This window comes from Rattus norvegicus, chromosome 1, assembly GCF_036323735.1.
Source record: "Rattus norvegicus strain BN/NHsdMcwi chromosome 1, GRCr8, whole genome shotgun sequence".
NCBI classification, from domain to species: domain Eukaryota; kingdom Metazoa; phylum Chordata; class Mammalia; order Rodentia; family Muridae; genus Rattus; species Rattus norvegicus.
The window spans coordinates 207,062,936-207,074,010 of NC_086019.1; the positions used below are offsets into that span (position 1 = coordinate 207,062,936).

The 11,075-nt window shown below is 54.6% G+C and overlaps 1 protein-coding gene across 1 annotated transcript in view; it reads left to right on the forward strand.

Annotated features, from left to right (window-relative positions):
• Positions 1-11,075, forward strand: part of Lsp1 (lymphocyte-specific protein 1) — a 33,735-nt gene that overhangs the window by 18,779 nt on the left and 3,881 nt on the right. The window contains exons 2-10 of the mRNA NM_001415989.1: positions 4,497-4,643; positions 6,535-6,696; positions 8,642-8,738; positions 9,070-9,162; positions 9,366-9,409; positions 9,562-9,643; positions 10,270-10,404; positions 10,720-10,797; positions 10,930-11,036. Of these exons, the coding sequence (NP_001402918.1) occupies positions 4,497-4,643; positions 6,535-6,696; positions 8,642-8,738; positions 9,070-9,162; positions 9,366-9,409; positions 9,562-9,643; positions 10,270-10,404; positions 10,720-10,797; positions 10,930-11,019 (928 nt within the window). The 3' untranslated portion in view covers positions 11,020-11,036. The remainder of the gene's footprint in view (positions 1-4,496; positions 4,644-6,534; positions 6,697-8,641; positions 8,739-9,069; positions 9,163-9,365; positions 9,410-9,561; positions 9,644-10,269; positions 10,405-10,719; positions 10,798-10,929; positions 11,037-11,075) is intronic.

Consider the following 11,075-nt stretch of genomic DNA (forward strand, 5'->3'; position numbering starts at 1 on the left):
GGTGGGGCTCTGGTGGCCATCACTTAGTACTGACAGTCTCCAGGGAGACTGTCCCTCTCATCCCATGCTGCAGATCCAGGCTCTATTCAGCCTGTCCCAGCCCAGGCCCAGGTCTTGCTGCACATGCCATGGGCACTGGGCTGTTCTGAAGGGCACTTCCCTGTCCCCCATTCCCAGCTTAGAACAGAGCTGGTTTCTCCCTCCGACTTCCTTCTGGCCTGCATCTCACTCCTCTATCCTTTCCCACCAGCTCCCGAACCAGACTTAGGGCTTCCTGAATGTGGGATCCACTCATGCCTAGAGGGGCCACCCTGCAGGCCATGGAGCCCCTCCAAGGTCTACAGAATTCTTGGGCAGTTGACTTTCAAGTCACTCCCCTTCTTTCTGGCCTAAAGGTTCCATCCATTTTTCTATAACTGTGGTCAAGATCGTGCCACCCACTTCAACCAACTTATTGCAGTACTTTTCTGGGCTGTGGAGATAGGGTCTTACCCAATTCAATACACACACACACACACACACACACACACACACACACACACACACACACCCCGTACATTGACCCTGACAATAAGGAAAGAGTAACCCCACCGTGTCCATCCTGTGCTAGAAAGATGATGGAGAGGCTACTGAACCAGAACCAGGTGTCCAGGGATGCGGACCAAGTTCCTTTCTCCTCAGCCTCAGGGAGGGAACTTGTACTCTCCTGCCTGCCTTACATAACCAGAGCTCTGCACTCTGAGCTCACTCCACATACCTGCTTCCACGACTCTTTACCGAAGTGGGTGGCAAGTAAGACTCTGTACACCCAAACCCTTCTGTAGATTGTCCACAAGGAATGGGACCCCTATATCCAACAGTCAATGGGCCCTGCAGCCAGCAGCTACAGGGACTTGTGCTCAGGAGTGTGAGACTGATCCTGAATCCCACTTTGGAGGTCTGCCCCCATCTCTGGGAGCCTACTGCAGGAGGGTTTTTTGTTTTGTTGTTTTTTGTTTTGTTTTGTCTTGTTTTCCTTGCTCTGCTCCTTCTCCCCAGGAGAACCCTGAAGAGCAGGGTTGTGACCTTGGGGAAGATATTCCCCTGAGGCCGAGAGAAACCTGCTGTTCCCAGAGAGTCAATTCAACCACTCCCAGTGGCTGCCCCCAGGCTCCTCATTACTTCCTGTCCCCAGCTACCCAGGAGGTGGTGATGGGAGGGGTCCCTGTAGGAGGCCTGAAGGAGGTCACCTGGGATACCTTTGCACAATCCCACGCCCCAGTCCTCTTTAGAGTCCCCCTAGGGACTGTAAAACAGTATAGGTGTTGACCTTTGGGTTCAAACTGACTGGAAGGGGCAGTCACATGGGCAGCCTGCAGGGGGCAGAATTGCAACAGGGATTGAAGCCTGTCAACCTTCTGGAATTATCCTTGAAAGAACAAAGAGGGTGGGTAACGACTGGGAGGACTGGACCCAGGATGGGCATTCCTGGCTCTTAGCAGGATCTAGGCTGCAGGTAGGGGTGCAGAGGGTGAAGAGAGACAAGACATTGAACAGGGGTATAGAGGCAGGGGCGACTGCCTTGAGTTAAAGAACTCCACTCAGAGTGGGAGCTGGTGGGGGTCGGTACACACCTGGAACACCAGGGTACGGACCCGCGCCCCCCCCCATTCTCCTCCAGCCCCCCCCCCCCCCCCCGCGCCCCAGGCCCAGCTCCAACCCAGCCTCAGCCTGCGGTAAGCCCTGTGACAGCGTGGGCAGGATGTGGGGGGACAGGGCCCCATTCCTCAGCCCCTAGGCTGAGCCCTGGGCCCCCCCGAGCCAGAACAGACTCAGGAAATGGCCTGATTGCGTTTGTACGGGAACGCCAAATCCCTTGCAGCTGCGCGGGCCAGGGCCACGGGCGGGGCGGCCATCGCCAGAGTCTTGACAGCTCCAAAGAACGTGCCAAGGGGTCTGGGCCGCTGGCCGGGGGGCGCCTTTCCCAGGCCAGAGGCCCCCACCCCACCCCACCCCAGGAGAGCCACCCCCTTCCAGTTCCCAGAACGGAGCCCAGCTGTGGAATAGTGACGGGGTGAGGTCATGGGGAGGGGGCGCATTACTCATTGCTTGAGGCAGGCGGGAGGGAAGAGGCAGGGGAAAGGGGCCCCAGGCCTCCTCAGCCTCAGAGCAGGGTCAGGAGCTGGGACAAGCTTCTTTCCAGCAAAGAACTGGAGGGGTGATGCTAGTAGACCCCTATTTCTGTACCCCCACTGTGTCCCCAAGACTTTGTCCAGGAAGGGCTAAGTTAGGGTAACTTTGAAGGGGGTGGGTCCCACAAAGGATGTTCCCAGAAAATACACTTTGGCTTCCTGCCAGTCCGGGCTCAGGCCGGCACCACGTTGTCGGGGTGATGGTTAGCAAAACAGTAAATAGTGAGGCAGGGGCGGCCCCCTGAGGGAGCTTGGGAGGGAATGGGACCTGCTGTTTGTGATCCCTGTTCCCTACCCTTGCCTACACATGTTTGAGAGTGACCCTGTATACTTGTGTGTGAGCACGTGTGTGAGGAGGGCCTGTGTGTTAGTGCCTACGTGGCCACACGAGATGTCAGGAGAGAGATCTGTGTTTGGGTCCCTGTACTTATTCCTATACTCATTGCAAACCAAGCTCCCCAGCCCCTTTCCCCAGGCTGTGTGTGTTGGTGACAGGTTGTGGTAACTTGGATTCTCTGCTCCAAGAGTCAAGTACCCCAAGGGGTCCTTCACCTAAAAATGGTTAGAGGGAGGTTGCCCTTATTAGAACAGGTGAGGCTCTGGTTCCATTCAAAGTGAGACACCACACACACACACTCAGGATAATCTTACTCACAGAGCTGAGCTCAGCCCTGTGCCCCAGTTTTAAAGTGCTTGCACACACACACAAGAACTTTACACGTAGGCTCAAACACATGTACGCTTACCCTGCACATATATAGATTCAGATAGCAAGAACAAACTGACCCCAGGGAGTATCTCTTTATGGTCTGCCTCTGAAGGAGGAAGAATGGGGGGCTCTCTTCTCCCCAGCCACTCTGCCCTGATATTTTTGGGGGGCTGCTGGTAGACGTGTATGCAAGGAGTGACCCACAGCCCCCAGCACACAAAGCTATACTTCACTAGGTGGAAAGGGGCCAAAAGCGGCCCCCACATTGATTGAGGCCACGGAGGGAGCCAGGAGGCCCTCGGCATCTGCCGGTGATGGGAGCCAGGTGTAGGGAATTAAGAGGCTTTCTCAGGCTGGAAGTTGAAGGCCCTTCTGAGGCTGAGGCAGGCAGCTCGGCTTGGGGGTTCGAGGTGGGAGCGGGCAGGCAGCTTTCGTGGCTGGAGTCCCATGTGGCTGGTGGGGCGGGAGGTGGGGGATGAGGGAGGAGTGAACCTCATCCTGGAGCCTGTGGAGAGGCCTGGCTTTCGTCTGAGAGGCTTAGGGGAGACCTGGAGAGATTAGATCATGTACTGGCAGGGCTTCCTGGCCAGGGGGACTGAGGCCCAGAGGGGAGCGGGATGTGGGGTCATTTGGCGGACACTGCCCGGGAAGCAAGGAGACCCCAGAAGGGAGACAACTCTGAGCAGTCCAGGCACCTTGGGCCTGGGGCAGTAAGAACTGTAGAAATAAAGGACCCAGTCCCTCAAAGCTCCAGCTGGTTTTTTTTGGGGGGGGGTGCCGGGTAGGGGGGCAGTGGTCAAAGCCTAAGGTATCTACTAGACACCAGAAAAATAGGTTTGCTGTGTAGGGTCTTTAGGTCCTCTGGGCTCAGCCAGCTTGATTTCTCTGACTGTCTCCTGGCTTAGGGAAATGGACTCTAAGGAGCCCAAGTGTCAGCCTTCTCTGAGGGCTGTAGATATTGCTTGCCTCAGTTTCCCCACTTTCAAAACAACCCAGAGAGACTCCACAGAGAACCCTGGGGTGAGGGTGGGGGTACTCAAAGTCCCTAAGTGCAAGGTAGAGAAAGGAAGGCCCTGATAGACAAAGAGAGCCTGACCTGGTGGCTACTAGATGCAGTCTCACACTTGGAGGCTGTGTGGTAGCTACCAACATGGCATTCTTAGGAGGCAGAAAAGAAGGTTCCAGATGGAAACCTTAGAGGTAGCTATCTGACTGGCAGCCATGGCCAAACACACCCTTTCCTTGTCATCTTTCCCAAAGCCCTCCTTGGTCCCCACATGGAACAAGGTAACTCTGCTCTAGCTTAGGAGGCAGCCAGCAGGACAGGACAGTTGGTTATCAGTCCCATTGGTTTGCCTGAAGCCTGTGTGAACACTGATGTCTCTTGCAGAGGGTCACCTATATGTAGAGCCCTGGGATTAAGCCCTTGACCACAGGCACTTTCACAATTGCCTTTGCATAGTAGCCTTTCTCTTAGACCAAACTGAGGCCTGCAGCCTGGTCCAGAGCTTACCCTCACCAGCTGGCAACGGGGCTTGTCCATTACCCTTTTATGTCACTCATGAAATGGCTATCTCAGCCACATAGCATGACTGTCTCTGTGTCTGTCCTTCCAGGCTCACAACTCAGTGGAGAGAAGAAGATGAAGAAGAGGCCGCCCGTGAGCAGCGCCAACGGGAGCGAGAGAGGCAGCTGCAGGACCAGGACAAAGATGAAGAAGATGAAGGTGGCCATTTCCTGGAACAGCCAGGGCAGCAGGCACTGTAAGCTGCTGGGTCCTGAACCCTATCTACTGCCACACAGAACCTGGGCAGAGACACATACAGGGGGTCAGTCAGGCTTGGCCTTGGAGCCACAGTGTAGGAATTAGAGGAAGGGACTGGCTCTTGGGACAGGCATCAATCACTACAGTCCCCAGTAAACACCATCTGCGGGATGCTGACTAGCCAAAGGAAAGGGTCCACAAAGTTATGTGAGGCCTCCCCTCCCAGCCTCCAGGGGCCCTGACTCAGGCTCTGGACACCCTGAATGGCCCCAGCCCTGGCTTGGACTGGTGCTGACCCCAGCCATGAGGCCCTGGCTCCCAAGCCCCCCGCCCAAACTCCTGGCTGCCGGTGACTCACGGAGGCCACGTCCAAGTTGGCGGCCACGGGCCGGCTCGTTTCCTCCTCAGGCCCAGGAGGCCTCCGCGGCTGGGCTGGGCTGTTTTTCCAATAACTCTCCCCTTCCTCCTGGCCCTGTTTTGTTCCATTTTCTCGGAGTCAGCAGCTTTGGGCGGGGTGGGGTGCTGCTGGGGTCATGGCCTCTCAGCCAGGTCTTCAGTTACTGGGTCCTTCTAGCCCCCAACTCCTTCTTACCCAGTAACTCACCCTGTAGCTTGAGAAAGGTTGTAAGGACCAGCCGGAGTGCCACAGCAGCCTCAAGGAACCCTAGATGGATGGGGGAGAACATAGCCCTCTCTTGTGGAGCCCCAGACTGAAGGAAGAAGCAGAGCCCTGCTTTGGGGGAGCTGAGAACTGATGAGGGAAACACAGCCCTGGTGTGTTCAGGGAACCCTAGACTGATGGGGAGGCATGGCCTTGTGTTCAGGGAGTCTTAGTGTGAAAGAAGAGACAAAGCTATGCTCTTGGAGAGACCTAGACTGACAGGAGAGAACTATCTCTGCCCTCAGGAAGCCCTAGACTGTTGGGGAGGCATGGCCTTGTGTTCAAGGAGCCCTAGACTGATGGGAGAGGCATAGCCTTGTACTCATGGAGTCTTAGTGTGAAAGAAGAGACAAAGCTATGCTCTTGGAGAGACCTAGACTGACAGGAGAGAACTATCTCTGCCCTCAGGGAGCAGTAGACTGATGAGGAGGCATGGCCCTACTCTTAGAGAACCTTCCATCAAGGAAAAGGTGCAGCTCTGCTCTCAAGGAGTCATAAACTAATAAAGAAGGCATGGCCTGGCCCTTAGGGAACCCTAGACTGATGATGGGGCTATAGTCCTGCCCTCAGGGAGCCCTAGGCTGATGGTGGAGCCATAGCTGAGATCTTGGGGAACACTAGACTAATGGTAGAGCCACAATCCTGTCCTGATGGAACCCTAGACTGATGGTGGAGCCATAGATGTACCCTCAGGAAACCCTAGGCTGATGGTGGAACCATAGCTGCACCCTCAGGAAACCCTAGACTGATGGTAGAGCTATAGTTGTGTCCTCAGGGAACCCTAGATTTTTGGTGGAGCCATAGCTGTATCCTTAGGGAGTGCTAGACTGATGGTGGAGCCATAACTATACCCTCAGGGAGCCCTAGACTGATGGTGGAGCTATAGTTGTATCCTCGGGGGGCCCTAGACTGATGGTGGAGCCACAGCCCTGCCCTTGTGGAACTCTAGATTGATAGTGGAGCCATAATCCTGCCCTCAGGGAGCCCTAGATAGAAAAGGAAAGCACAACTCTGTCCTCAGGAACTCAGCCTCATAGGCTGCTAGGGAATGCACAGCTCTACCCTGAGTGATTTTCAGATCACAAACAAAACAGCCATGGAAAGCCACCTATGAAGCAGATGGTCACGCTTACACTGGGAGTTAGGGTGTAAGGGAAGAGACAAGGGAAGGAGCATAGGCTGTAGCCTGAAGATCATCCCCTAACCTTCTCTTTCACTGTCCTTTCAGCGTTAGCCTGAAGTCCTCTGAACTGGATGAAGATGAGGGTTTTGGTGACTGGTCTCAAAAGCAGGAGCCACCAAGGCAGCAATCCTGGGAGAATGAGGGGACTGCAGAGGGGTCGGAACCCTCTCCAAGTGAGAGTGCAGAGGAGAAACAAACAGAGGACAGGTAAGTGTGGACCAAGGCACTGGCTGTCTCTGACCCCAGCCTGGGCCTGGACAAGTCTTTCTGCCTACCCTTCCCCTTAAAAACACTGCTCCAAGAGTATGAAGTGGATAGGGAGGTAGGAAGAAAGGGAGATAGGGCTGGATGGCCAGCGAGGGGGCTGCAGGGAGAGAGTAATGGGGATATTGCATTCCTGGGTTCCCCAGGGCTGGGGGGCCCCATCCTGACTAGCTGAGGCCAACTGGGGGGGCTGCCACATCAGCACACAGCTGCAGCCCACTTACGTAATGTAGGCGCTGCAGCCCACGCCCGCCAGCCCTCCCCAGGCTGGCTGAACTCCATTCCCACGAAGGGGAGCAGGTACTTCCAGATGTGAGCCTGCGAGGCAGCCCCGGGGACACGTTTTCCAGATGTGTGGACGTGTGTGCCTGTCTAAATCAGGATGGACGGAGGCCCGAAGCCCCCTTGGGCCTGGAGATGAGGGGCTGCTGCTGAAGTCTCACCTTTCCTTCCCACACTGTTCAGGGCCAGGTGTGAGGCTAAGTCTGTCTTTTCCATCAGGCCTAGAAAGAGAGGGTCTCCGGCCCTGCTAGGGAGCCCCAGAATTGGAGGCCAGGGCCCTGTTGCCTTGAGTGGGCCACAGCCAAAGGCTGAGCTGTCTTCCCTCAGCAATTACCCCACTCCTAGCCCCTCAGAGGCTCCTGGGTCAGCAGGAGCAACTGCTGAACTCTTTCTCAGTTAATGCACTTCATTTTCAGCTCACAACCATCCTTTACAAAAAAATCCCTGTTTTTTCCTAGGACCCTGGTTCTGAGCCTGCCCACTGCCAGCTGTCCAGGTTCTGCCCATCACCAGCCTCAATTTCCCCTTATCTGCCTCCGTGCATTCTGCATATTCCGGGCTTCTAGGCAGGCAGCTACAGCCCTGCCGCTAGCTCACTCCTTTCCCCTGTTCAACAGCAGGGGGCACTTTAGATCTTCCAGCAGAGCTCTGGTGCGCCAGCCTCCGCCCTACCCTCAAACCCGCCTGGCCGCCTGGCCCGCCAGCTCTTGAATGGCCCCTCTGTGTGGCTGCTGCTGGCTCCGACCCCAGCCCACCTTGGGCGGTGGGTTTGGGTTTTGGCTGGCACATTCACCAAGGGGCCTGACATCATGGAAAATACAAGAATTTACTATCTTCTCCTCCAGGTTCAGAGCCGCTCAAATGCAGAGTCACGCCCGGCTGCCCACTGGCTAGCTGCCCCTCCCCAAGGCCCCTCGCCTCAGTAATGCAGTCCCTTTCCTGGAGTGTTCCATCTGCTGACCCAGCACCCCCAAACACTCTGGGCCTGGGCCCCTAATGGCCTCTCCTCAATGTTATGTTCTGCTGACCCATTTTGCCCATATATGGACAGAGCAAAAGCCCCCAGAAGCTGGCCTTGCCCAGATAGAGAGCTGTAGGAGGCATCCAGCTTTACTTGGGTGGCCCTAAACAGTGAGTAGCTAATGTCTTCAAAGGGGCCTCTCAGCACAGAGGCCGTAGAAGACAGTGCTGGCTTTGAACAAAGCCCTATACATCCTCTTACAACAGTGCTGTGGCTGGACCCGTAAGACGCTTAATGGGAGGTATAAGGTGCTTGCAGATCCTAGCACCCTGAGTTAGATGCCCATGACTCCCTCAGTTGTCTTCTGTCTTTAGAGAGAGAGAGAGAGAGAGAGAGAGAGAGAGAGAGAGAGAGAGAGGCATGCAGAGAGGCAGAGAGACAGAGACAGAGAGAGACAGAGAGGTAAAAACGAATTTTTTTTTTTTAAATCACTGTGGTCTTAAGAGCCCTGCATACCAACTCATTTGACTGCCCCCATTTTACAGATGACACACCAGAGGCTTGGAACTGTAAATAGCCTAGAACCAAGCAAAAAAAAAAAAAATGATCCTCCACAATTGTCTTTGTCTCCCTTTTCTCCCATAGTTCTCACCAAGCTAAAGTCCACTTGGAGGAGTCAAACCTGAGCCACAGTGACCCCAATATAGAGGATGATGTCGGGGGTTCTGGGGAGACAGAAGAGGTGAGAGCTTCCTCAGGGGCTGGTCTGTGATACTCTGTGGGTGTTATTGTCTCATAAACTGGCTTAGAAGAGACATCACCCTGAACCCTATACTTGAGTCCTTCCAGGACATAGTTTAGAAGGGTGGTGAGGCTGGTGACCCTCTGGGTAAGTTCCTCCTCCATGACCAAGAGACTCTTCCCTGCAGTCAGGGATTCCAGACTTATAGCATGTCAGGGCCAGACCAGGCCTGGGGCCCCTGAAGGGGAAGACCGCTGCTCTGACAGGCCCTGGGTGGGGCAGGAGGGTGCAGGGAGGGGTCACCTAAGCTGCGTATGTTTCTTATCCCTAGCATCTGATAAGTCATCAGGCCAGGACCCCCAGCCCTTTGGCCTTGGAAGACACTGCTGAGCTGAGCTCACCTCCCCTGAGCCCTACCGTCAAAGTAGGTGAAGCCTGGGTACCCGCTTTGTTGCTGTTTTTGTCTGCTTTTCATGTTCTTGTTACCCCCTGCTGTACTGGCAAACCTCTGTGATGTGGAAGTGGGGTTGGAAGTTGGTTGGTTACCCAGTGTGTAGACTCACTGCGAGATAGAACATGGGCTTGATGTTGCTATGCGTGACCCACACCCCTGTGCATCCTCCACAGCTGGCTGATAGGACAGAATCCCTGAACCGCTCCATTCAAAAGAGGTTTGTCTGCGTACTCTCTGGCATTCTTGAAGACAGGGTGGGAGAGTGGCTGCCGGTGGAGATTAGGGGGTGTGGTGCTCTGAGATGGGCTTTGGGTGGGCTGGGAGGACTTTGGAAGGTAAAACAAGGCTTTCCCTTTCTTCTACCCCTAGCAACAGTGTGAAGAAGTCTCAACCAACCTTGCCCATTTCCACCATCGATGAGCGCCTGCAGCAGTACACCCAGGCCACTGAGGTGAAGTATACTCAGTTCTCTGAGGCCAAACCTTCTCTTTACTATGCCACCATCACCCATCCACCTAAGCAAGCAGCTCTCTCCATCTCATCATATCCCTCTCTCTGCCCAACCAGTGTCCTTCCATCAACTCACATTACCTCTTCCATAAACCCTAGGTCTCTTACGTCACAACAGGCATGCCTCTGCCCTGTCATGCACCCCATCTAACCAGTATCCCTTTATCTACCTAATACCCTCCATCCATTCAGCACCTCTCTACTCAACCAGCACTCCTCCACTCAGCCACCCGCTGTCCCTCCATTCAGGCAGCATTCTTCTATATGTTCTTTCTCTAATCCATTGTGAGTCCTCCTTCCTAAAGCCCACAGCCTTCTATACAACCCACACCCTCTCTTCAGGTATTCCTCCATCGCAGCGATCGCCATCTAACTCACATACCCCATTCAACTAATGCTCCTCCAGCCCCAAGATGTGGCATGAGGCAGAACTGGGGGTAGCTCATAGGATGCCAACTAAAGGAAAGGACATCTGTCCTGAATCCCTACCTCCAAAAAATGCAGAGATGAATGAGGGTTGCTGATGTCTACCATGGTAATTGTCTCGGGGCTCTGTCTCCTCTACAGTCTGCTGGCCGAACTCCCAAGCTGTCCCGCCAGCCCTCCATAGAGCTGCCCAGCATGGCTGTAGCCAGTACCAAGACTCTTTGGGAGACAGGAGAGGTGCAGACTCAGTCTGCTTCCAAGACACCCTCCTGCCAGGTAGGAGTCCTCCCCAGACTGGCCAAACTGGGAAGACTGAGAACGGGAAGTTAGCCAGCATGGTGGGGGTGGTGACTTGGGGTTGTTCTTTGGAAAAGCAAACCTGGGATAGCCAAAGTGGAGTGTGGATGGACAGGCTTCAGGGCTCAAGGAAAAATCCATGCTGTCCTGATAAACATGCAGTATGACTCTCCTTTCCTCCCTACCAAAAGTGAGCTGGGTAGGTCCTCCACCTTCCAGCCAGGAAACACCAGGCAGAAGAAAAGGTCCCATGATGAGTGTCTGTCCTGTGATAGACCCTGTGTCTGCCCCCAGGATATAGTAGCTGGAGACATGAGCAAGAAAAGTCTGTGGGAACAGAAAGGAGGCTCCAAGATCTCATCCACCATCAAGGTAGGTAGGGCTCTGTGTCATAGGCACAGACTGATGGTAATCAAAGATGGTGGCTGTGGCCATTCCCAAATACTTTCCAGAGTCAGTCTTTCCTTCCATAGCTTCTCCTTGACACTTAGTCTCACCTAACAGAGCACCCCATCTGGAAAGAGGTACAAGTTTGTGGCCACTGGACACGGGAAGTACGAGAAAGTGCTCGTGGATGAGGGCTCAGCACCATAGACCACGTATGCATCCTGGTGAGTCCAAGGACCAGAGAATGGCATGGATTTTCCTGA